This window comes from Glossina fuscipes, unplaced genomic scaffold, assembly GCF_014805625.2.
Source record: "Glossina fuscipes isolate IAEA_lab_2018 unplaced genomic scaffold, Yale_Gfus_2 28, whole genome shotgun sequence".
In the NCBI taxonomy this organism is placed as follows: domain Eukaryota; kingdom Metazoa; phylum Arthropoda; class Insecta; order Diptera; family Glossinidae; genus Glossina; species Glossina fuscipes.
The window spans coordinates 12,484,008-12,511,935 of NW_023998423.1; the positions used below are offsets into that span (position 1 = coordinate 12,484,008).

A 27,928-nucleotide genomic window follows, 5' to 3' on the forward strand; every position below is an offset into this window, starting at 1 on the left:
TCGTTGACTGACGTATGTGACATTATAGCGACAACAAAAAAAAAAAAAAACAAAACAAAACAAAACAAAATAATACAAAAAAAAAAAAAGCCATAAATTGTGGAAATGATTTTTTTCTTGTTTTTTTTTTTTTATTTTTTGTTTCTTTTCGCGCACCTAAAACCAAATTCTCATACTTTCGCTATGCACGTATTTAAATTTAGCAACATTCAGTACATCCGTTTGCTTGCTTGCCTTAATATGTTTTATCTGTGTTGTTCTCGGTACGAATGTGCAACATAAACTGAATATATTTTCTTTAACATTGTTACGCTTTTAAGATGTTTGCGCCAGTTTTTCTCTAAGAATGAGAAAAACAAAATCAGCCGCCAAGTGAGGGCGTTCGTATCATGGCTTTCTGTAATATGTGCGTTCTTTTTAAGGGGCTCACTCAGCCATTGCATTGCAAAATGCTGACAATATTTGTTATCAGTGAATCTTAAATTTTGTCCCAATCTGTGCAATAAATGAATGAATGAATACATGAATGAATGAATGAATCGCTTAATTATTCATGCATATGCTGCTGATTGCCATTATTTATGGAGTTATGTTACAACTGAATCAATCATATTGGAATTGAGTAAACTCAGTTGCAGGATAACTAAGTAATTGAGAAATGCTTTCAGCAGTGTTTTGCGTACTGTTGCTTGGTTTAGGTCACAATCCACACATCTCCATATCAAGTTCGTATCCTTCCCTCAAGGAATGTCCTTTTTTTATAAAACTTAGCCAGCAATGCAAATTTCACTGGGAACTTTCTGATCCGCTAAGACTTCTTTCTAAAAATCGAAATAAAATCATTTTATCATGTCCATTAAAACTATCCTTTCGAATATCCGTGTGTTGCCGATGTTATGCTTAAACCAAAATTTATAATTTTTCATTATCGCACTATGATCCGCCGATATGCCAATAAATGTTACTATATTTTTGCCAAGCTTCGGCATTGATTAATCGTTTAATCTTTATTGTTTGGTATATCGGCGCTTGAGCAGGCTGTTGAGGCTAAATGACTATAGGCTATTGTTAATAGACGATTCATTCCGGGTATGTTGCCTATTTATTGCAACACAGTGACAGTCAGAAAGAAAGAGAAAGAGCTAGAGTGGTCGCGGACTAATGGAGCGTGGAGAAATGTTATGCTTTTACCGACTAAGCACTCAACACAGCTACGACAAAAATAAAGTCTACCGTACTAGACTGCTCATGCGGACGGACATGTGAGGAGTACGATGATAGAGAATGACGATATAGTTCGTAAAGTTCTCTTTGTTCATTCCCTGATTACCTAGTTTTAAGATACATTTTATCTTAATTGTAACGAGGTTAAGCTATTAATCTTCACACACCTGCGAGTAGATAAAAAAAGGCTCCTTCTAAAAATTGTGACTTATTGATATTAATTTTTTTTTTTTAGGTTTTATTTTCCGATTTTTTATTTTTTTTTTTTTGCTTTGATTCGTATTTTTCATTTGCTGCATCAACCCTTTTCCAAGCAACAATGTTTAGTTTAGTCGATTTTCAAAATTTCATGTTTCCTTCTTTTCAGGACAATACGAATTCCAACAATGGAAAAGACACGTAGAGAAGTACTTGGACAAATTCGCTCAGAATTGCTAATTGGATGTGAATGTTATGTTGCTGTAAGGTACACATTTGAAAGAATATGAATACGAATGCATGAATAGTGTAAGCTTTTCAGTAAGAGTAGATAGAGCCAATCACTTGTACTCGTCTTGGAGCGCTTCTATAGACAAATAAATGAATGGTGGATCAGAACACTACACGATAGGAGAAACCCAAGTCGTCTACGTACCTTTCAGTGGTGAATACAAAATCAGTGAGCTACATATACCCTCTTCACGCAACTTAGCGGTGGACAAAATGAATACGCATAAATTCCAATGACACTGCAGCTGAAAAGAGGTTGAACTTCTCAAACTTTTTCACTAGGCTTTGAAACGCTCTCTGAGTAACAGTTTTTTTTTATCTATAGGCTGTCATTTTTGACAACCTTTGTAGTACAGTTTGATCGGTTTAATTTTGCCAAAGCTTCGCGTCTTTGTACCTTTTATTGAGAAAAACGTCATGAGATTTTTTCTCGCGCCAATAGATAGGCGAACTGAAGCAGACTTTTATTAATTAAAACTTTCTGGTTTTTTTTCGCTTTTCTGATTGTTAATGAGTTCACACGAATTAGTGGCGAACACTTCGCTGGCATTGTAAGCCACTCAACAAGTGTCTAGGAATACGTTTTATTTTGTAAAACAATGGAAAAATCTGTACCTTCACTGGTCCAATTCTAATTAGTAAACTATTAGACGGAATACCGTGAAGTTTTGACACATTTCATTTGAAGGTTAACGCTATGGGAACACCATATGGATTCACCATCAGTCATCCTATATCTATCTGTCATCCTATGAACTTATTGAGTGACGTGTGCTTATTTCCCTGTAACTAAAGGATTTCCTTTTTAACCTAAACCTAAAGATAAAATTTGATTATTACCACACTCAGCATAATAGACCGGGTTTCAAGGGTTCACTAATTGTCACATTTTGTGAATGCCTGCATTTTTTGAAAGCAAATAAATTCTTAGTGTTTAGTGCGCATCTTAAAAACATTGTATCTTATCACTAATTTCTCTCTCATTTGTAACTCAATTTTCTATCTTTCGCTCACCCTCTCTTACTTTATAATTTCTCTCTTTCTCTATGTATGTCTGCCCTTCTCTCAATGCACTTTTGTGTTTTCAAAAAAGAAAGCAAAAAAAAAGAAAAAAGATACAAAAAAGAAAAAAAACGTTACAATTACAATTACAATCGAAATCTTCTCTCTCGTATTATTTGTGCAAAAGTTCAATTTATCAAATCCAACATAATATGCGTATGTGTGCATGGTTATGTAGATAGATGAGTACATTCAAACATAACCCGTGATATTTTTTTCCCCCCTTTTTTACCTATAAATTTTCTTGCTCGTGCTGTGTGTATGCCTTTGTCTGTCCATCTTAATGTTTTGTTATTATGAGGACGTTTTTTCTTTTTCTTCTTCTTAAGATACGCACTTGTTCATCCCGTTTATGATGCTGCTGTGTAACGGGCATTCTGTCCTATGTAGCAAAAAAAAAAAAAAAAAAAAACAAGAAAACAAAAAAAAGAACAGAAAAATAAATAAATGAAGAAATAATTTGTGTGTTACGTGTGTGTCGATGTCTACGCATTTTAAACATGCTTCTTGTACCTTATGTCAAGTGCTTTTATTATGCCATAGCGTACCATTCAAATGCTGTTGATTGCATGTCTATGTACACAAAAACAGCAGGGATGCGGCGTCAAACATCAGGTTTGGATTTTTGTATTTTTCTTTTTTTTTCTTCTTCGATTTTCGTCTTGCGTTTTTTTTTCTCTTCTTCTATGCGTGTATTTTCAATGAATTTTTTAAATGAACGAAGACAAATTGTGTTCGACATTATGATTATAGGTGTACCTGAAATTTCTAATCAGAAACCATAGAAAACGATTATTCCATAATAATGAAGTAAATCGAAACGTAAGTAAAGAAGAAAAAACTTGAATTGATTTGTTTAAGGAAATGAAACATTTTTATGCAAGAAATGGCAGGAAATAAACCTACGATAATCTAAGTACTTTTACTGCTATTATTGACTTTAACTATTAAAACAGAGAAATGCAAAAGTTTCTTTTTGAAATGTTTGCTGTCGAAAATGGAAAGATTACATAGTTTATTAACCGTAAGGGACGCGTTATCTATTCATAGCGAATGGTAAGAAAAGTCTCTCTTCAAAATAGCAAATGTCTGAGGATGCCTTCATCGATGGGCTCTTAACTTAAAATAAATTTGTCTTGTGTGGAATAGAAAGATTTGTATGAGTTTGTCAGTTTGTCAGTTTATCAGCTTGTCGATCGTTAAAACACAAACTATCGGACACTCTTCAAAAATCATTAAAATGAATCATTTTTACTTCCTTCATTTTTTCTTCAAAGCTGCGGTCTTGTGGCAAACTAATGACGTGAAATTTATTATCAATTGTTTTTTTTTGTCACTAAACATACAATGAAACAAGAAAGAAAAATATATCCGGCTATTACCGAATTTTTTATACCCATCATGTTTATATTACAATTGCGATGATATGTGATGTTCTAGCTTTATCTTGTAATGTAATGGCGCGACACATGACCAATTTGATCCATTTTCGTTACCTGTCTTCCAATGTTTATGTTAAATTTGTGGCCGTTATCTCTCGTTTTGTGATTGGGGCAATGTTTACCAGGAACAATACACTGCAGGCAGGCGGACAGATAGACGGATAGACACGCTTAAGTCGATTCCGAATTCGATGCTGATCAAGATTTTGTACTCTCTCTCTCTCTCTCTCTCTCTCTCTATCTCTCTCTCTCTCTCTCTCTCTCTCTCTCTCTCTCTATTTCTCTCTATCTCTCTCTCTGTTTCTTTCTTTCATTCTTTCTTTCTTTCTTTCTCTCTCTCTATCTCTCTCTCTCTCTCTCTCTATCTATCTATCTATCTGTCTATCTATCTATCTAACTATCTATCTATCTATCTATCTGTCTATCTACCTATCAATCTAACTCTCTCTTTCTGAAGCCTCTTTGCGGGTGTTACGACCGCTTTGAAAAAACGAAAATACTCCCCTTTCTTTGGCGCTAGATATAAAAATGAACTAAGAATTTTCCAACAAAAATATTCTTCACAGGAAAAACAGCAAGAGGAAAATTATTTGTTGTTGTTTTCGCCGAAATTCAAGCATTTAAGGTAAAATTTTTAAGATTTTTTTCGAGAGTATGAGTAACCATGAACGCTTCTGAAATGAATTACCTGGTCAACTTGGATGAAAAATGATAACGAAATATATGATACTGTAGCATAAGGTGTGTTCAAAAAAAAGGTGACTTTGCAAATTTCGTGTACGATTTTCGAACTTTTTTTTTTGTTGTGTTGTTGCTTATATCCCCAATATATGCGGATCTTGTCAGCCATTTTGCATTTTTAATTTGTTTTTGACAGATGCAAAGGCTAGAGGTGTCTCGGTGTGCTTGGCTTGGATCTTTTGTTATCGAAAAGAAGGTTTTAAGGGGTCCATACTCTATTTTGTATAATAAATAAAGTGTTCCAACTTGAAAAAAAAAACATGTTTATAACTCGTGCAAACTCTTCGCAGAAAGCCGGGATGATATTAAAGAGAACGTCGGCTCTGGACGCCTCAATAGCCGATGAAAACGTTGAAGCGGTGAAGAAAACCATTATGGAGAATTGTCGAACAACTATTAGAGAACATATCGTCATATCGGTTGACCAATACCATGCAGTCATTATGAATGTCCTGGGCATGAAACGTGTGCCAACAAAGTTGCAAAATTTTGACTTTGCCTTGTCGTAATTTTTTGGCCAAAAACAAAACCGTAATCATGCTTCAGCCACCGTATTTATCGACCTTGGCCCACTCCGACTTTTTCTTGTCCCCAAACCAGAAAAGAGCCACGAAAAGACAATGGTTTGCCGCGATTAAAGAGATAAAGACTGTATCGCTAGAAGAGCTCAAGACCATGTCTAAAACCGTGCTTAAAGGATTGGAAAAAGACCTGACACAAGCGTTTCCTATATAATGGGGATTACTTTGAGGGCGACAAAATAGATAGGGAAAAATTAAAGGTTATCTTTTTTTTTATTGAACATGTATATAGAAGAGAAGCTATTCTTGCTTGTTTGCTCCTTTGTAGAAAATAAACGTTCCAAGCAAACGTTGTGCATCTAATAATAATAGATTGATTGCTTGAAAGTAAATTTATGGTAATCATCTATGTGCCTGCGTTGTGCCTGTACTATAATTAAACTATCATCACGACAACGATTTTTTACGCAGAAAAATTCACCCAGAAGTAAATCGCTGAGCGTTTTTCATGCATAAGTTTGTGAAGGGAAATTGTGCACAAAACTTCAAATTCGTAGCGAAAGCAATTGATGGATTTTCATGGATCAAATTTTGGTGCTCTTCGTGATTGAAAAAAGAAAAAGTCTTCCGACCAAAATTGATGATTTACTCTAGCAGTTAATGAAATATGAGTCCATCACTAGACGACTGAGTTAAATAATGCCGCTCAAAGAAAGCCCTGTAAGCAAATATCCAATATAACGATCCGAAGAAGGTAAGAAATTAAAGAGAAAAACTGTTATACTATGCTTTAAAGAAGAAATAAAGAAAAATGTAGGCATATAAAGTGATGTTGCTGCAATAAAATGTACAGTTTCATGTGACTACGAAAATTTTGTCAAAATAAAATAGTTTGCAACCTGCAAACCTGGGAAGAGTATCCAAAACTTGGGAACACTTTCCTGTTTTCAAAGCGTCGATTATGAACCTTGTAAAGGAATGAACAATGAATAAGGGAATACACTATATATGTGTACATATATATATATGTTTTGTCATATTAGTCGTTAGACCTCTTAACCAACCCATATGAAAAGTATGAAGAAACTTCTATTTTTTGTACTCAAAAAGCCCAAAAAGTGCTCAATCAAAATAGTGTGTGTTCATAATATAGGTTAGGAGCGGCAGATTTTTTCCATTTTTATAGCAGCTATATGGGACCACCAACAAAAAATATTTGAAAACTTTAACTTTTTGCGCCTATTGTAGTTTGTACGCAATAAGCTCAATGTTTTTATCTTACAAAGAAGAGTCAACGCAGTAGGGCGTATTCTTCAGCCGATTTGCCACATTTTCAATACTAATCTAACTGCTAGAAATTTCAGTATATTTCCTGAAGTTGAAGCCAACCATCTTGTCCTTCACTGCTATTTCACTATTTTCACATAACCTAAGAAGTAAATGAATTTTATATAATTATCGCCCAATCTATTTGAACGTAAGGCATACAACTATGAGGAATAGGCATTAATTCTAATATTGGAATACTCCACAAATATTAATTTAACACTCGTCCTCTTGTTGTTAATTGCCGGTGATTTATGATGATCTGTAGTTCCCATTTCTCAAAATTCAACGATTGCCAGATAGAGTAATCAATGTATATTCTGGATTAATTCAAGGCAACAAGAATATTTTTAATTTATAATGTTTCCTTATACCCTACACTACTCGTGGTACAAGGTACGTTAAGTTAGTGCGTAACACGCAGAAGAGCATAAGATCGACCCACCTTTTATTGTACCGATCAATTCAGAAACGTAACCTGAATTGATGTAAGCGGTGTCTGTCCATCTATCCGTCTGATGTAAATTTTTGTTGAAGGGACAGAGTGTAATTTTTGATATATTTTGATGAAATTTAGTACTATGACTTGTTTTGACCCAAGGACGAATGCTATTGAAATGGTTCGAACTTTTTCGACCTCTCCCCATATAAAACCCCACTCTGAAAAAGCGGTATATGCAAAAAAATTGCAATTTTCAAAATTGCTCGGTAAAAATGTTCGAGTAGTAGTATTCAACATTATACATTGATAGTATTTCGGCATTCTAAATTGGTAGGAAGCTTAAGACCGGCTGGAGCAATTTTTGAATTCCTACTCTTATAACGAAAACCGCAAAAAAATATAATTTTCATTGCTTCACAGTAATTTAACATAAAAGAATTTACTGCACCAAATTTAGAACATCTCGGCCTATTTATTGGATCCTACCCTAACAAGGATTTTCACGAAAATTGATCTTTTGTAGAATAGAAAAATCTAAGTTTTAATATGTGGTAATGAAAATTGACCCATATTAGTAATTTCATCCAAAATTGAATTCTACAAAATTTGGACTATCAATGGCTATTTTTGAATCCTGCCCTATGTAAGGATTAAACTTATGCTACATTTGGTTGCGTTCTGCGCCCGCTTCTTTATATATACGCATATGAAAAATATAGCTTTACTTAGAAGCAAGATATAATTTTTGTGTTCTATAATAAAAATAAGAATTGTGTCAGACAATGTGGTGTAGGGCATTTAATAGTCGGCCTTGCCCGACCATAATTTTCTTAATTGTCTATTCAGACAGATTGCATATTAAACTATATAATAAAAAAAAAAATATTTTTATACTTTTTACAGTTTTAAAAAAAACTTTACAATTCTAAATAAAAATTCACGTCATGCTGCAGATCGACATCTGGTATTAACTTTGGAATATTTATTAAAAAATTTGCAATTACGTTCACTGCTTTGACAGATATCGTAACTACATAGACTTTCTTCTTATCTTGCATCTATTCCAACCTCATAAGGGATCCGAAAGAAGAGATACTGTCTTTCTCCGTGCACGCAACAATCTTATAAATGCAAAAAAGTTGCGAGATTTTCAGATAAGCTTCAAAGTACATGCAGCTTTCTATTCCTGCTTTCTAATACTATATTAAAAAAATTCATTTCATCGTGATTTGGTAAAGACATTTTTTTTTTTTAGAGACTTATTTATTGCCATTGACCCACTGTCTTGATTATTTACAAGTCGACAGACACATTATAGCGAAATAGTCTCTAAAAATAAATCGTACACAAATAAATTGGAAAAAAATTAAAAGCAGCCGCGCATATACACAAGCTAAACTATTTATACTTGATGGACTTCCAAAAAATCAAACAAAACGACCATGAATGGCATATTTTTCGAAGCAATGCAAATTACAAGCAGAAGCACGAGCACATGATGTAAAAATGTTTCAAAGGAATTTGAAAAACGAAAAAAAAATGGAAAAAATAGCAGAGAGCTTCAGATTAAAATAAAAATTCGTCAATAAAGTGCAGGAAGGAAAACGAAATTTGGTGCAAGGCATTCGAAAGAAAAGAAAAACAAAAATCGTATGTAAATGTCGTAAATTTTTATGTTAATTGTGGTCGCTTTTGTTATCAGATGGGGACCTTAACATGGCATATATAATATAAATAGTGTATACAAAAGTTTTATACGGACTCTTATGCGAATTCGAAACTTATGAGACCAAATGTAAAACTTTCCATTTTTGCTAAGGTTTTTTTCTCAATTTTTTCAAAATTGTAACAATATTTGTATATTTGCTTTCGAACTTGAAACGTTTGCTAAACCAAAAGCCACAAATGTTATGTTGTAGCATTCATGCTCTATATGTTGTTGCAATCGTTAGACCGACAATTAATTTATGAATAAATGAGCGTAGCTAAAACGGTTAACAATCTTACATTAATGAAGAATGTATCGTTGGTTCACAGACATGTTAACGGCCAACTAAAGATAATGAATGTTTTCAGTTATTAGTATTGTATTTCAATATATATTGTGATGTGGGCATCAAATAAAACAGCTTGGAGAGTAGAATGCGAAATGCGTCGTAGTTGTGTATACAAGGTTCTGCCTCCGCCGACAATAACTTTCTTACTTATTTCTCCCTACAAATTCTCCGCTTAGGGAGATTTGGTAACTGAACGTAAGATATCGTTTACTTGTGTTAAAGCGTTTACTATTTCTAAGAATATCATAGGTTTTAAGAAGCAAATATTGGATCAAAATTCTAGGATGTGTACTAATAAGTTATTGCTGCATTGTTATCTGCTGTTATCTTATGTTCTAGACGGTAAGAAATACGAAGAAGGGCAGGAAAGTTCCTTTCTTCACATTTATGGCCAATCGATTTTTTATACTGACCTCTCAGGTTCCAAATATTTATGATTTACAAGACTCGTACTAAAAGTACGTGATACCTTAACTGGGCTTTGCCCAGAGATGGTTTATAACCTCGAGAAATTATTTAGAAATAGAAGGAGTTAAGCTCCTTAAAATAGCCATTAAGCGTGCCTTGTGATTGTTGGCAAACATTTCAATGCGCAGCCATTTCTTCAAATTTGGAAAGAGACATAATCGAGGAGCTAAGTCGGGCGAATATGGTACTAGTGAAAACAGTTCAAACATTAAGTCTTTGATTTTGTGAACTGAGCTATTGTTTCCAGCAAAAAACACTCAACATTTGTTAGAAGGCGACGCCTTTCGTTTTCATAGCCAAATTCGAACGTTCCACTAAGTTCTCCTAATATTTTGCAGCGTCGTTTTTCATCGTTGAACATAGTTATACCGCTCGCGTCCGTAAAAAATGCGCCTTTAAGCTTGCCGATTTGTTTCATCTTTCTCCACTTTCAATCCATTGTTTTGGCTATTCCTGCGTCACGGATATGCTTATGGTTAAAAATCAACACAGGAGCGCCTCTTTATTGCAGCTCAGTAACGCTAAACGATTGGTTGAATTATCATCACGACAATGTTTCCGAGCAAATACAACATAAAAATTTATCACGTTGGACACACTACACTGACGATTTTTAAACGCACTTCCCGCCCTTTGATGGATAGTGGTCTCTTCTGCCGTTCATAGTATTTCCACTTTCCGATCGAACGGATCCCAAGGCGCGTCTGCCCCTATACCTATAATACGATGACGATCAGAAAGAAGTGAAGAAAGAGAAAGAAAGGAAGAAGAAAGAGAGAAACACCGCAGCCTAGTAAATGCGTTCCCAAATCGTTATCTATTAAACATTCACTTTGGCCTCGACCAAGTTTGCTCTATTGTATCACGATTTGAAGAGTGCGTTTCAGGCACGAACACTCCAGATTGCACCTGAGTGTTACAAACACTATGAGAAATTTAATATATCCGCCATCAATGAATGCGTAAGCAAAGGACAAATATCTAAAAATTTGACATGAAAAATGAAATTTAAATTTATTTAGGAAGTGAACAGTGACAACTTCACTTCTAATTGAAATTTTCAATGTTTACAGAGACATATTATATATTCTCATATAACTAAGGTCATACACACAAACCATTTCAATAACAAATAAACCGTAAAATTAACATTATTTACTTATTTGAATGGCGCCAAAGCGTGAATGTAGTGAAAACCTAAAACAATTGTTTACTTGTTACATAATTGTAAATCATTCTCATCCTTTTTAACATGAAATGTGCATGATTTTCAGAAACATGGCCATTGACGGCTTTCAAGTGAGTTTGAGTTCTGAGGATCGGCAAGTTAGCATTTCTTTCATTACTTTATACTTGAGTTTATCGTATCATAAATTTCCCTGTTTGTCTAAAACGCACTTGAATCTGACAACAAACAAATCAAATTTAGAACTAAATTTGACAGTTCACACACAGTATATGTGTATTCTCAATTAACCGCAACCCACTTCAATTTGTTAACTATTTGTCAGTTGATGCAATTGTTTACAATTTTTACAAATAATTCCTTGTACGCAGAATCCTCTCTTGATTTCTCTTAAAGCATATTTTTTTCGTTTCTAATTCAAACAAGTGGTTTAAAAACCAAAACTAAAATCAAAATATATATTTATATACATATATATGTATGTATATATATATATATATACATGTTTTACTAACATGTGCTATGATATAGTAAAGACGTGGGTAAAGCATTAGGTAACAATCAAGAAGAGTAGGTTATAGAAAAGTTTCTTTTTCTTTTTTTTTTTGCTTTCAATAAAAGTACGCATGTCCTGAAACTTGTTGCAAACTAATTGAAAACTAAATAGATTTTACACAAATAGTTTTTAAATTGTTTTTAATCCAATCCAATTATATATATATTCCTCGTTTTATATTTTATTATATTTTAACTTATTCAAATAAGATTAGAACCCTCCCAAAGGGCAATTTTGAGCTAAGCAAATTTGCAAAATTTAGAAATACTTTATAAACAATTTTAGAAATGCTTAGGACATATGTAATATATCTTATCTAAAAGAAGTACCATTCTTAGTCCCGGAATGCCATTCATGCAGCATAAATTTCTTCTGCCAAGTAAACGAGTTTTGCAAAAGTGAAAGTCCTAGCAATAGATGATAGAGCAACTAAGAGTCGTTCGAATAAGTGCATGTGGGATTGGGTGCTATAAGAAAAAGTATAACAAATAGTCAAGGACAAATAATCGGTTTTTCGAATAGGCAAACATGGCTTAGTAAGCTATTGCGGTCTTTTCCAAAATAAATATCATAGATCATAAGCTAAATGACGAGCATGCTAAGCGGATATGGTTTATAGGGCAAGCAGATATTGGCTTGGAACGAGTACGGGCTTTAAGAGATGTTTATTAGAGTGCAAGGAAAAGGACAGAGGCACTGAGGAACCAATGGTACATTTTTCGGATAAGCGAATCATTAAGAGATATTCATAAGCTTACTACAAAGGACTACAGTGGCTGAGGGGCGAATGGTCTAGCTTTCGGGTAAGCAAATATGGCATAATAACCATTTGTGGGATAGCCAAGAGATATTTGCAGGTTTAAAAAAAAAATTCTATATAGAACAGGGGTAGTGAGGGACGAATAGGTCGCTTTTCGGATAAGCGAACTTTTAGATCCGTCCGCTGATCCGTCCGGAAGTAAGATAAGTTTATAGTTTCTTTCAAGTTAAGCCCTAACAATAGCGACCACCGTTTTTCCATTATTCTTCCACAACTGGCGAGAATTGGCAAGACGGTCCGCCGAATATTCCAAACGATCAACGAATTGATCTGACACTCTGCATAGATCTCCGAGTTTAGTACACGCCTAGTGTTCTTAAATATTGGTACAAAATTTTCGATTTAAAGTAAATGTCAACTTAAATATTTGTATTAAAATGCTTAACGGATTGTATCAAGTGTTTCTATGCAAATATATTTCCGATCAAGCGAATGATACTCTCACAGTACGCGGCAAAGTTCGTATCGTGAATTTACCATCAGATGAATAGAATCTTCCTAAGTATTTACTTTCGATTTATTTCAATCTTTCCATAGGGTCTACAGCGCACTGCAAGGACATGTTAGTATGGAATGGGCTTAAAGCCAATTTCTAAGTTTTAAACTTCTCTTATCCTTTTAAAGTTATTCGAATTCCATTAATCTGCCTGTTGCTGGTACCTTTTCTCTGGGCATGCGCTTCGCTTCGCGGGAGAGAAACTTTAATCATTTAAATAAATAAGGAACAGAACTTTTTACTTTGTAGAGACTCGGAATAGAACAAAAGTGTCCTTTAAGTTGAACGGTGGTCTTGTTGAAAAAGTAATAAAAAACAAAAAAAATTACAAAAAAAAACAAAGAAAAATTGTAAAAAAGTTTATCAATCTTAAAAATTTGGCAAAAAGAAAAAAAAAAGAAAAATTTGCTTATTTTAACGCTTTTTGGATATATAGAAAATTTATTGTTTATTCGAAAACAGAAACACTAACTATTTCTGATAAGCATTTAGTTAAAAATTTGTTCCAAACCAATAGTTAACGTCAACAAAAGTAAATCCTGATTTTCAAGGACTTTTATTTTTTACTCCTTTTATTTATGTTCTATTACTTTGCTAACATTTAAATTTCTCTATTATTTTCCTTTAAAATTTTTTTTGTTTTTTTTTTTTTTTTGTAAAATTTCACTAAAACGAAAAGTTTTTCATTTTTTCTTTAAAGTATGAAAAAGCAAAAAATTTTGTGTGTATAAGCTTAAACTTTTCATATATTATATATACATCTGTATATTTCTATGTAAATGTGTATGCGTATAAATTGCTTGATTGTGTGAGATGCTCGTGTCATAAAAGTCAAAGAAAATTGTAATAAACAGTGATATAATGTATCTGCCAGTGTAACCCTAATCCAAAGCGATATAAACACGATTTGTATATGAAACTGTTTTGCGATACTTTCTTCCTTTTTTTTATTTTTGTTTTTTTTTCTTTTTTTTTTTTTTGTTTTCCTCTTTAATTCGCAGTAAAAATTTAAAGAATTCTTAGTTTTTTTAAAATTCTTTTGCAAAGTAATTTTCTTCTCCTTTTTGTTTTTCTTTTTTAAGCTTGCAAGCATGTTTATTTTAATTAATAATGACTTCCCTTCAAGACTTTATAAAAATTTTCGATTCTTTCTGTAACTCTGCCATCACAACACAGCCAATATGATACAATAATTGGCGAGAGAACGGATTTCTGAAAATCTCATTTTGAAATCCGTTAAAGCGCAAAAAAATTTTTTAATCACTTCAGGTAAGCATTATATGAATTATAAATTATGTAAAGGAATTGAATCAAATCCTCCATAACTTACACTTAATGTAGTGATCTCTTACAATATAAAACGGTCTTAAGAGCATATTGTTATCTTTGTACTTAACTACGAAACCATCAAGGATCAGTTTCATTCAATATCTTTGAATTTCGTCCAAATTTATATTTCGTCCAAATATCAAGAGAAAGAACTATCGAACCGATATCTGATATAGCTCGTTACCTAGTTTTGGAAACAGGATACATATACTTTTCGGAAAATTCCCAACTTTTTCAAATGTTATGCATAGACAGGCAGACGGATTTGGGAAACCTTTTAGGTGGAAACATTTCACTCGATTGTATGTATAATCGAATGGGTTTGTTGGTAAAACAGACCAATTGTGATACAAAACAAACTTAGACGGACGGACATTCAACCGAGTACTCCTATCGTCTGGCTGAAGGGATAGGAGTCGAACTTTTTGTCTAAACTTTCAGGCTTCAAAATATTCTCTCATCTAATTATAGCATTATTTTAACTAAAGCAACGGGTATGTATTAAAGTATGTATGGAAAATTTGAACTGCATACGAGGTGTGTTCAAAAGAAATGTGAATTTACAGTTTTCGCGTACTCGATTATTAAAATTTTTTTTGGTGACTTTGGCATGCTTGTCCCCAACATATGTTGACATCATCAGCCGCTTTGCATTTTTAGGTTGTTTTTGATAGACATCCTATCTGATGTGTTTGGCGATATTTTGCGTAAACGTTGAAGCAATGAAGAAAATTCTTGTGGAGAATGCCCCAGCTCGCACGTCATTACTTGTTCGTAGTTTTTTGAGCAAAAACAATACCGTAATCATGCCATCGTATTCATTGGTCTTCGTTTTCTGCGGCTTACTTCTGCCCCCAACACTGAAAACACGGACTTTTCACATGATTAAGGAGGCGCGGACCGCGCATGTTCGAAGTGTCTCGAACATTAGAAAAAGCTATAGGGCAATTGTTCTATATCTGAGGCGGATTAGTTCGATAAAAAAGACAAAAAAGGTCATCCTCGTACACACTTCGTACTTCAAATTTCTTTGCATGCCACCTACTTTGCACTTAAACATCTACATATAATCAGATAGATGAAGAAGTTAACCTATATTAACCTATTCGTAACCGACGATGAAGTTAATCTACACTAACGTATTCGCAAACCCAATCTAATAAGATTTCTATTTTAATTTGAACATTGCTTTTAACTAAGGCAAATAAAAGTGCAACTTGGCTGTATATCCACTACCTGTTATAAAACATTGTGGATCGCTGCCGTTTCAAGATGCTTTTGCGCCAGATTATTTATGTAGAAAATTATCAATAATTTCACTAAACATATGGGGTCAGAAAATCAAAATATCTTAAGTTTTCTAGAAGCTACCACAGCGCAGGTAATTTCTTTAATCTCTAAATATTCTATTTCTCTAAAGTTTTCGTATTAAGTAAGTTTTCAAATATTTTGTATGAATCAGATAACACGGCACGAATTTCTAATACATTTTATTGTTTTAAATTGAAAATCTTTTCTCTACCAGTTTAGTAATAAGTTTTCTCTACAATTCTTCAATTTTGATAATCAATTTATAATTTTTTCCTTTTTTTTTCTTTTTTTTTTGTACCTGAACACAATCGACCTTCCTAGAATGCATTAATATCCTGTAGCTTTTGTGATTTTTGTATGTTATTCTTGCCCATATATATACGCCTTCATTACATGTCAATAAAGCGACATAATTGCGGTTTAAGGTTGTAACGTTACAAGGACAATGTCATCATGTATTTATAATAATTTTGTATTGTATGTAATGTGTTGTTATTCTCAAGCAAAAATTCTTTTAATAAATTAAATGTCACAAGTCTCAACAAAAAGAAAAATGCCTACCCCTTCCAATACCTTATAAAACTTTAATATCTAGATAGCTCCAAACCCTATTTACATAAGCTGTTGCAATACATTTTCATAGATAACCTTATTTTAACCTGTGTTGTTACCACTTCATTAAAACTCCAAAAGAAAAGACAAGAAAAAATAATAAACCTGGGCAATGCCGGCTCCACATACACCATACATTACTTCCCCGCACATAATACTTTATTTTTTTCCATTTAATAGGAAAAGTCATACCTCGTTACCAGGGAAATGATTAGTTTTCGTAGAAATCCGTACGTCAGAAGCGGACGCCAAAAGCGGACCCTACACCTACGCATTTGCTAAAGTTAATTTTTTTGTTGATTGTTTGTTGTGTTTTGTTGTCATAAAACGACTTAATTGTAGTCAAAAAAACGGTCGGATCAATGATCCCTTTCGATCCAAATTTTCCACATCTATATGCCAAAATAGATTTTTACCCAAAAATCTTAAAAAAACATTGAACCCAAAAATAGTTTGACAGTTTTTACCGGCAGATGGACGGACAGACATACGAGAATAATTCTCTGAAATTGACATAATGGAAGGAGTGTCTCGATATTGTACTTTTACTTTTTATGTCCATTCAGTCAGGGAATGTCTGCTAGAGGTGAATAAACACGGTGATGGTCAAGATATGGAGAAAGGGGGAGTATCGGTGCAGTAGGGGAGTTATATGCCTGATCGGTTTCATCGACCACCCTAGCCCTCGTGATTGAAGTACTTTTTAGTCTTAGCGCTTTCCATCTACTAGTCTGCGTCCCCCCCCCCCTTGCGTTCCTGCCCCGGAAAGTATAACATAAGTCCGCATAAATTTGAGTACAAGAATGGATCGTCTAAGTATTATTGAGCCTTTTATTCATGATTTGACTGCGTTGCCATATAAGAAACGTAGTTGAATATTGCTCTTAGATGTGCAAATAATAGGAATTCTACTTAGTCGAAAGACAAGTAAAGACGCGCTTAGTTCACACAAGACTGCCCTGCGTTTTGTAATATTAAATACCCTCGAGAGTAAAAGAAGTTTATTGGCTAAGCCAATAGCGAAAACATCTTTCCATAAATAACACTCTGGTGGACACTCTGATGGACACTTCTCACATACCCATTCTCAAAAAGACAGATGTATCTCATCGAACTTTAAGTAAAGCAGGCAATAAGTCTTGACATCGCTAACCTAACAACAGCGAGCCTAAACATCCGTAATCAGCCGAGGTGAAACGATTTAGAGAAAGCGTTTTTAAAAAATCAAGTTGGTTCCTTTGAGGCCATTTGACGTGATTTCCATAAAATATATTGGATTTTACAAATGTCTGCGAGGACCTAAAAAAATTCGAAACGTTAGAAAGCTGTAAGATTTTTGAATTATTACAGGAGCGCTCTTCCGTAATTTTAAAGCTATAATGTCTACAATTAGATTTGCTTCCCAAGATTCGAAAACTTATCGCGTAGCATGTTAATATGCCTATACTGTATGCGCCCGTTCTTAACCAAAAGTTTTGAGAGGACTTCAATATTTTGAAAAACCGGTGCTGATTTTACTGCTAGTTTCAATTTCTTTTACTCTCCGGCAGTCGGAGAACTTATTAAACAGACATATGACTTGGATATCTAAGATTATTAGATAGATTAGATATTATTAGATAGATATGTGAGAAGTTATAAGGCATAAAATATTAAAAATTATACCTTTTTGGGCAGATAAAGCCTTATTTTTCATTAGAGCGCTTATATGACTTGGAATCCAAAAAACAGACCTATATGGTCCAAACTCAGTAAGATTAATTTTTTTGTCTGATAAGAATTACGAAAGAATTTTCAGCAACAATTATTGAATAATAAGCCTTTTTATCGTAGAAAGATTCAGTTTCCATTGGAACAATTATATAAAGTGGAGTTCAAAAATTTGCCCCATTCGATCCAACACCAACCCCATACACCAACTTAGAATGCCGAAACACTGTTGCAAAGCGATTTTTGCCACGAAATTCTAAAATTTACAATAATTTTTCTTATAAGGATTTATGAAAAGAAGGTGTTATATGGGGAATGATCGAAGAAGTGATCGAATCCGAACCCTTTCCAATAGCTTTCGTCTTCCGACCCAAACATATACAACAACCTATAGATTGAAGACAGGATACATTGACAGACATCGAAGGGACTGACGGCCAGACAAGCTTAGGTATATTAAAAATTCAGTCTATCTTAATTTTTCCTGTTTGTTACGTATGCTCGCATCCTGCATTACAAGTGATGAAGCAATGTGTGAAAAAGACTTAAAATAGAGCAAGAGAGGAATTAATTTAAGCATTTCTTCTATAGACGCTGCAAAACTTTCATAGTGTTCACGATCATTATGCGTTTTCACACAATAAATATATTCTCCAAATTTATTTATCCTAATGGCTCGGTAATTTTCAAAGAATCTTACATTTCTCTTTATCTTTTAAAATGTTCTTAACCTATAATTTCAAGTTGTTTATTTCCCATCCAGATTCTATCCAACTGTTTTGTAATATTTCACCTGCAATCTATCTTTAAAGAAACATGAAGATAATGTTTTTTAACTTTTTCTGAAAAAAACAAAAGTTAATGAATTTCTCTTTCACTTTGTATGTATTGTATAAATACTTAAAATAATTTGTTATTAGTTTTATTAAATTATATATGTACACAGATATGTATCTACATAAAAACATATATGTCCCATATATAAAAATGAATGTATTTTTTAGAAATTCAAATGCCTGAAGCGTTGACATTGTTCGGGATGGCTGACGAAGAGCCAGATTTATCAACATTTGAAAATAAAACTGGTTTGGCTGAGGATATGAAATTTCTGGCTTCGATGCCGGAATTGTGCGATGTAACATTTCTGGTAGGCGAGACCCGAGAACCAGTATGCGCAGTTAAGGTCAGTTTTAAATAATTCTTATTATAATATATTTTTCATTTTTTTTATTTTTTTCTTTTTCAAGGCCGTCTTAGCTTCTCGTTCGCGAGTATTCGCAAAAATGCTTTATTCAGCTCCATCTCCACAACGTAAGCGAGAGTCATCAACTAAGGAGAATAAGTTGCGATTATTTCTAAAACGTTCCTCAGAACCTTTATTAAATTTGCAAAATGCCTCACAACAGGTAATTAGTAAAGACGAAACAATTTATAAGCTCAGGTTTTACATGAGGATTTCACATAAGCGTTAGATGGCAAAATTCTTTAACGGATAGCCTACTTTAAATTTCAAAGGATCTATTGTTATTTTTCATAATGTAACGCAAATTATCTTTACATCTTCTTGTGCATTGAACAAAAAAAAAAATATCATAATATATAACATTTCTCGAAAATGTTTTTGCATTCTCTTTGATGTGATAACATAGTTAATGAATACCAAGGCAATCGCAATGCTAACTGATTTCAGACATTCGCTCACTGAATAACAAATAAGAGATAAATGAGAATCAAACAAGAAAGGAAAAAAGGAATTAAAGAGAGTCACTATAAGGCAATCTGAAAACTTCTACTATCTTTGTTGACAGCTACCCCACTTGTAATATAGGCCTAAAAGCAGTTTTTTTTTTAAGTATATCAATCTCAGAATCATTGTCAATTCGTTTTTTCTCCTTTTCTTTCCGATAGATATCCTTTTCATTATTTGAAAATATTCCGATCTGTCCGACCGTCATGTCATACCATTATCAATTAAGAGCCAATTAGAGATACGCTCCATTTCCTTTTTGTTTTCAACGCTCACCTCGTTGAAGCTTTTTGTTTAGAAAGAATCCGACAGTTTTCATGATATGAAATATCTAAAAAACATGATTGCTTCACTTTATAAGAAGAACTAACTAGCGTTCAACCCGAAGAGAGAAATACCTATTTTTGAAAAAAATTTTAAAGTTGTTCGGAATGATATATTCTCCAAACGTTACTCTTCAAATGAAATAAAAATTATTTGAAAATATTGTGACCGACATGGGTTGAGAGCTCAATTTAATTTCTCTTCTGTTTTGATCAACGAAAGCAGAAGCAAATACGAGTGACATAAATCACGTAAAGTTCTTCATAGAATTTTTATAAAATATCCCATAATAAGATTCTTTATCGAACCCGCTCGTCTTGCCTTTACGATCGCATCTATAATAAATTTCTTGTTCGCTCCATGTATTCAGCACCGAACTTATTTCTGAATTGTGTTCAATCATTCTCCTTGAAAAAATTATCTCTCTGTCATGTAATAGACATTATTAAGCAATATCAAAATTAATTAATTTAAAATTTCGCGGAAATTTTGGGAAAGTTTTATTTCACGGTGTCATCCTTCTTCTGATAAAAAATCAAAAACTACAAATAAAAATATTCGCATTTGTACTAGCATCTAACGCTGCCGATTTTACTGCAAACCCTAACGTGCCTGTGATTTGAACCCACGATAAAAAAAAATTATTTGCGTTATTATTACTAAAATCTTCCCTAAAGCATTAGCATCTAAGGATGTCTATCGATTTTATTGTAAGCACTTGAGATTTGATCCCAAGATCATTGAACTGTTAGTTGCAATCCCTTGCCTATTCGTCCATTCTGGGGGGTAAAAAAAGATTATTTTCCTTAATGTTGGATCAACATTTCGAAACTTTGTATTGAACGCCTGACCCGCGCTAAATATAAATATTCCGAAAAATTATCTGAAAAAACCCTCATGTTTACTTTTCCTCCACGGTTGCCGAATTTAACATACTTTGGTTTCTTTTTGTAAAGATATTTAAGAAATAAGTCTTATCAAAGCGATTCAGAAATATTTAGCAAATTTAAAATAATCGCAATGCGTAGCAAAGAAGTAAGGATTACTAATATCAAAAGAATTCACGTTTATGAAACTAGCAGAGGAAGGACACTTAGCCGACACGTTCTACCCTAATTTCCAATATTAAGTAAAGCAATCACAACAATGCCGACAAATCCATTTTCGCTACCATCTATCTGGAAAAAAGCTTTGGATTTTTCCAACTGCGAATGCTTTTCTGTAAATGCTTTCGATAAACGCATAAAGGTAACTCGGACAATTGCACAGGTCAAAAAAAGTTGATAATTAGTTGATTAAGATTGAAAGAGCCTTTTTCGAATTTTTTTCTTATGTCTAAATTTTCCATGTTCCGTTTTCCACCGATTTTCGAACTAAGATCTACAAAAACCTGTAAATGATCATCAACTATGGCAAGTCAAACTTATGAAAAATAGGCAATTTTTTTTTTATTTTAGTTCAAAAACGACTTATGATTTTATCTCACATTCATTACTTCATAATAATCTCATGTAAATTTCTCATCAATTTTTGTAGAAAAGTGCTTTTACTCAGCAATTAACACCGATACCAGAGGTAAAGTAATATCGGGTTTCTTATTCAAATAAGATAATTAATGCATAAGAAATAAACTTTTGGGAAATAAATGAATTATATTCTATCGATCTATAAAGATTGCCTGCTTGTAATTAAAAGTTAATACCAAGTCTAAGGACATTGCGTTTTTAGTTAATTAGCTTGAATTTATATAAATGTATAACATATCTTTTATACCATATCATAACCTTAAAATGCATGATACGTCTCTTAATCTTTCTGATACATAAGTAAATCTAACGTAAATGTCGTAAATATGAATACGATCAAAGTTTAAGAAAGGATTTGTCTGAACGATTTTATTGCATTTTGCAATTTCAGCCGGCCGGTCATCAGCATCAGACTCTGATCATCGAAGAGTTCGAACCGGATGTATTTCGTCAACTCATTGAATATATTCACACTGGTTGTGTTACTCTACAACCGCGTACTCTATTAGGTATCCTTGTTGTTAGATTAACTCTTGCTTTTGTAAAAGTTTCAGCCGCTCATCTTTTTTAGGTGTTATGAATGCTGCCGACTATTACGGTCTGGAAGAGTTGCGTAGAGCCTGTGGCGGTTTCGTGCAGTGTTGCATAAATGTGGATACAGTGTGCGCTTTATTGGCCTCTGCCGAGCGTTATATACAGTACAAATGTACAAAAAGTTTAGTGCAAAAAGTCTTGGAGTTTGTCGATGAGCACGGCAATGAAGTCCTGAACTTGGGTAGTTTCACTTTATTGCCACAACATGTGGTACGTTTGATATTAGCTCGCGAAGAATTGCGAGCAGATGAGTTCACAAAGTTTCAGGCCGCTCTCATGTGGAGCAAGAAGTATTATGACAATAATCCGGTTAGAATAATTCACGTAATATCTCTTGTTCTTATAAAAATTATTTCGTTTTTTCAAGAACATTGATATGAAGGAGATTTTAGGCAACTTTTTGGAATACATTCAGTTTCACAAAATTCCTGCGAATGTATTAATGCGGGAAATTCATCCGCTAGGTTTGGTACCTTACAGCATAATAATGAATGCTTTAGCTTACCAGGTGAGTTTTCCGTTTTATGTTTATGTCCTTTACAATTTCTTTTGCTTCCTTCCTATAATCGAATTTCTCCCAAGGCTTCTCCCATAGCTCTCTTTTGGATTACGTTACAAACTGTTCCCAACTTCCCAATTCAACGTCAATGGAGTTACGTAAATTTACTTGTGAAAGCAAACTCCATTGGCGTTGTTTTTGCTCTCCTTTGTCTGTATGTCTGATTCTATCACTTACAGGCAGACCCAGAAAGCATCGACCTCGGAAAACTGTCTCCCAACTCTAGTCGAGTGAGGCGTGCGCGCCACAATCAAGGCAGATCGATGTCGGTGCAAAGTTCACTTGACCCCTACGGTTCGAATACAACTTTGAGTTCAAGCGGCAGCAGTGACCCCACCAGTGGCCCACATCAGAGCAACTAACATAAGCTGAATGGCCCTACCTCCTCCTTTTCCTCCCAACATACTAGCGGACGTCAGAAACACAACCAATCTTTACCAAAAATACGTAAGGCTAAGTCACAAAGCTTTCGTACTCGCCGCAGTCCAAGTGAACGTCGCAGCCCTATGTACCCATATGGTCCGGGACAAGCCCCGTTAACATTAAACAATCTTAGAGGTCCAGAATCTTTGACGTCAAAGAGTCCTGTTTTGGCTCAGCCGGAACCAAAAAGCCCAGGAAGCATTTCGCAGAAAACTTCATTTTCGCGCCAAGGTACCTTAAGGGCTTCTCAACGTCGTAGAGAGGACATAACTGGATCCATGGTCCTTATTCAAGGTCGTCGTAGTCCTTTGGGTTTCACTGACCGCAGTCCGCAAGGTCGACGCAATCCCTTAGCATTTTCGAGCGATCATTTAAAATCGCCCAATGAGTTACCTTTGCAAACTGAGTTACCTTGTACACCTGTCACTGAAAATCAAAAAAGTCCGACAAGCATTCTACACATGCAAGAGCGACGTTCTCCCATAGGTGCCGCAATGCCCTTAGACTTTGATCGCTATAAGCATAGCCCTACAACGTCTACTGTCCGTGTTCAAGATGGGACACGTAGATCATATGAAAGTTGTTTACAACAGGAAGAGATCGCTCGCACTCCCACTGGATTCACTATAGTAAAAAGATCTTCGATTAATTTATTTACCCCGATTTACTTCGGAGGAGAAAAAAAGAGTCCTGTTGGACCCATCCCTCCAATCACAGTTTCAAATCCACAAGAAAGTTCCCGTATCGCAGAACATAAAGCGCAAGAAAGCAAACATGAGGCAGAGAAACGTCAACGGGAGGAGAAGGAAAAGGTTGAAAAAGCTGATGTCAAAGCACAAGAAAAGGAACAACCAGAAAAGAAAAGTGTTATGCGTGAGATTTTAGCATTTGTTCGCAAACCATCTAAGCATATATCGACACGCACAAACCGCTTTGCTCATGCCTTTACGCGGGCTGAATCAGGGTCATCTAGTGGGCCACTAATACGCCAAAGTACTTTTTCAGCCAGTCCGGCGGCTTCGTCAACGGCTGCAAAGAGTGCTGTCACTAAACAAATATCCGAAGTTGGATTCGAACCGAAGATGTCACTAAAATTTTCGCACTACACCAAAATGTCATTAAAATTACGTCGATCTGGTCGCGATGAAGAGAAAACGAAACAGATGCCATCCGGATTTTTTTCAAAAAGAGCAAGTGCCGACTCTACAGCCACTGGTCTAAATGTGACAGATAGTAACGGTCCTGACTCAGGACGTACCACACCACTTGATGATATACCATTTGAATTGGCGAATGTTCGCTTTGAAAAGGTAGGAGATTCTTACATTAAACATGAAAAAAAACCAGACGCAAAAATTAGTGAAGATGCAGTCGACCCAGAAGTAACAGATACTACCATAGCCAACCTCGTTGAGGAAATCAACAATTCTCTTAAAATAGTCTCGTTGTCCAGTGAGAACGCACAAGTTACCGGTATTCACTACTTCCAGAGACGTTCTGAAAGCAGAGAACCCATAGAACCACGTATCAGTGAGGAACGGGAATCCGATTCGAATGACTTAGTTATACCCGAGGATTTTCGTACTGAATTAGCTGAAATTTTAAAGGACTACAAACCTGAACCAATTTATATAAATTTAGAAATTTTACGCAAAGAAACTGAAGAAGCTGAAGCAGCGGCAAAAAAAGCAGCAGAAGCAGCTGCGCTTAGCGCCACAACTGTTGAAAAGTCTCCTTTACAATGTCCGATTATAGAATTTGTACCACCTTCCCGTCGCTCTTCTTTCGATCCTCCAAGATCACCATTCTTGGAGAATTTGAGAAGTCCAGCCGGTGATAACGACACTGAGCTTATAAACTTACAGAGGTTAGATTCTGGAGGCGATAGTTTTGAAATGGTAGAAGGTGATCGTAAGTCAAGTCGAGCGGAATCTAGCTTTGAATGTCCGTACTCTTCTAGGGAAACTAGTTTTGATATTTCCCGTTATCAATCGACTAGTTACGAAGATCAAAGTTCTAGTTTTGAAATGGTAGACATAGATGAAAAATCAAAGAAATCCAGTGTGGATCTAAGAAAATCCTCGATTGAACTCCTTGATGCCGAGACATTTCAACGCTCGACATCTTCGTGCGGCAGAAAATCTTCTTTAGAAACTCATTTTGACTACACACCCTCTGAACCAACACCAGTTCGATCACGTAACTTTCCAATCACAAAGAAACAAAAAGCGGAAAATTTTCGCTCCCTACATATATTACCATTCGGTGCCTTTTCAAGAGCACGCAGTCCTCTATCTACTCAGACTTCTTCTAATTATAGTTCACGAGACAGTTATGATTCCAGTTCATCTTGCCCACCGCATTCCGGCCATGATCACCTTGAAACGATCCAATCGCAGCAACAGTCGCAACGCATAAGTCCTTTTGCTGATCCCACCAAAAAACATTTTCCTATAACTATTAAACAAAAAGAAGAAGAAGTGAAAACATTCTTATGTACAGATCAGAGATGTGCCAATATTTTCGAACCACGGCCTAGTTCAATTCTCACTCAACAGTTTTCAACAGGTTCAATGTCCACACCTACAGGTTACGCCAGCGGCATATCAAAAGTTGTAAGTATTGCTGGGAGTGGTGGTAGCGCCGGAGTTTCTAGTAGCAGTGAATTTGAGCCACCATCGCCGAGGCGGGCAACAAGTGCTTCTCCAAAACATACATTCACTTTTCGAATTGTTTTAAAAAAAGTCGATAGCTTACCAGAGACTTTGTTTAACGAGAGACATCGTAGCCGAATCATTGAACGTTACCGTCGCCGGGATAGTAGACGTAAACGATTACAAGAAACTGCAGGAAAGAGCTTTTAAATCAAAGCAAAAAACATTTTATAGGCACATTTTGAGTTTAGAGACTACGTCAAAAACTAAGGAACGAAGATTTAAACTTGCTTTTTTTGTTTTGATCTTTTCTAAATGAACTTACTTTTGTCAGGCTTAAAAGCTAAACATAGATTTTAAACATAGCTATGAAAATAGATAGTTCGGCCGATGTTTTGCGTCGAAAAGAATAGTTGAGCAAATTATAGATACAATTCTAAAATTTGTAAATATAACTAAGTCTAAGCCTAGGCATTTGGAACTGAGAATATTATGCATCCTTCCTCTTTTTGCAATATTATATGTGAATGCGCTGTTGCCAATTTTCGCCGTGTAAACCAAACTTAAAGTTTCCACAATATAACTACGCAAAACTTAATAGACGTAAACGAACTTTTAAATTTGAAATAAAACATTAGCTCCTGATTTTGTAGAAATAACACAGTCTAGCAGTTGCGGCATTTTAAAGATCTACTATATCTGCCTTCCTTGAGCAAATGCCCTGTTGCCATAAATTATGACGATCAAAATATAAACGCTAAATACTTCTATATAATCATTTTGAAACCAATTTGTACAGGTCTTCAAAACGATCAAAAAAATGTTAATATCTCTTAACGCCCACTAAAAAAATACTCATACATATGGATCAGCATTCTAAAATCAAACTCAAGGTGTAGACTAAATATGAACTTATAGAAAATTTACAAAAATCAAATTTTCTCCCGTTAGTTAGATTGAAATTTATTGTCACATATATTTATGTGTTTTTTTTCTAAAGAAAAAAAAAACCAAAAAAATTGATCACTTTATACCACAAAAACAAAACTACCGACCTCAATCATGTCATCGAATCAGTAATATAAAATTCCAAACAAAAATCAAAAAAAAAAGCTCATGAAACAAAAATTTTGTCTTTTTTTTTAAATCTACTACTAATTATTTTATCTAAAAATAAACATAAGAAATCTAACCTCAGAAAACTTATGATAATCCATAAAAAAAAGAAAAAAAATAATGAAAAAAATGACTTTTCGACAATCTCTCAGTGTATTTTCAAGACATGTTAGTAATAATGTATTTACATATACGTAAGGGTCTTTTGTGGCAAATATTAAACATATACGGGTTTTTAGTCCTTTAATATTTAACCTGAAAGAAATCAACAAATATAATAAGTAAGTTAAAAAAAATAAAAATAATTAGTAATAAAATAAAAACTACATTTACATTATATTTATTAAGTAGAATCTACTAAAACCATTTGTTACAAAAATAATTCCCTCAGATCTGGCCAGTTCTGTAAAGTAATGAACCAGACTAATGAATAGGAACTTCCGCAAAAAGTTCCTTTAAAATGCACTTTTAATTTGGACCTGACGTCGTATAAGACAAAATAAAAATTTATAAAGCAAAACATTTATTGAAATAAAAAAAATCTAGCAAAAAAAACTTGCCTTCAGGATGAATGGGGAACATACCTATAACGCTATTCTTGCTACTGTGCAACTATCCATAACTTTTATTGAGAGATCGAATCCTTTTTCGCAAGTTAATTTCTTATGACTTTTTAACCCGACAAGTAAGAAGCCGTCTTTGCGAATGGCAAACTTCTCTGAAAAGATTTTTACCAGAGGGTTCTCATATATAATATAGACGCGTATTCGTTAGAGTAATGTGTGCATAAGATTCACGACAGCAAAATTTGCAAAGACCTTGAAACCTAATAAAGATCGCGCTACGTGAACGAAAACATTTGGTCACGAAATTACTTCAGTAGTGTAACATGCATAAATATTGTTTTATATTGATTGATTATAGCGTGAACTCTTCTTCCTTGCTTAACAACTCAACTTTCAAAGTACATTTTGTAACTCTTGCACCTTTCGCACAATAACCACAAGCTGCAAAACCTGCTTCCCTTGGTTTCCGTTAGACTTAAACAAGGAATATTAAAAAAAACACGTGAAGTCAGTATAGTGGGACAGAGACAACCAATAAAAACTTCGCTTAATGCAGTTTTCCGTAAAACGTTTCTTCAAAATAAGATGTTATATGAAATCACAAAAGTTGTCCGATCTGAACCGTTT

General features: G+C 34.3%; 1 protein-coding gene across 1 annotated transcript; it reads left to right on the forward strand.

The window, feature by feature from the left end:
• Positions 1-13,209: 13,209 nt before the first annotated feature.
• LOC119636499 (serine-enriched protein) lies at positions 13,210-27,817 on the forward strand. Its single transcript, XM_038031867.1, is given in 11 exon segments — positions 13,210-13,362; positions 13,913-14,099; positions 18,797-18,975; positions 19,040-19,198; positions 21,400-21,438; positions 21,781-21,898; positions 21,961-22,292; positions 22,351-22,491; positions 22,722-22,772; positions 22,868-22,881; positions 22,952-27,817. Coding segments are annotated over 9 exon segments (3,903 nt in total). The 5' UTR covers positions 13,210-13,362; positions 13,913-14,099; positions 18,797-18,804; the 3' UTR covers positions 25,830-27,817.
• Positions 27,818-27,928: the final 111 nt, after the last annotated feature.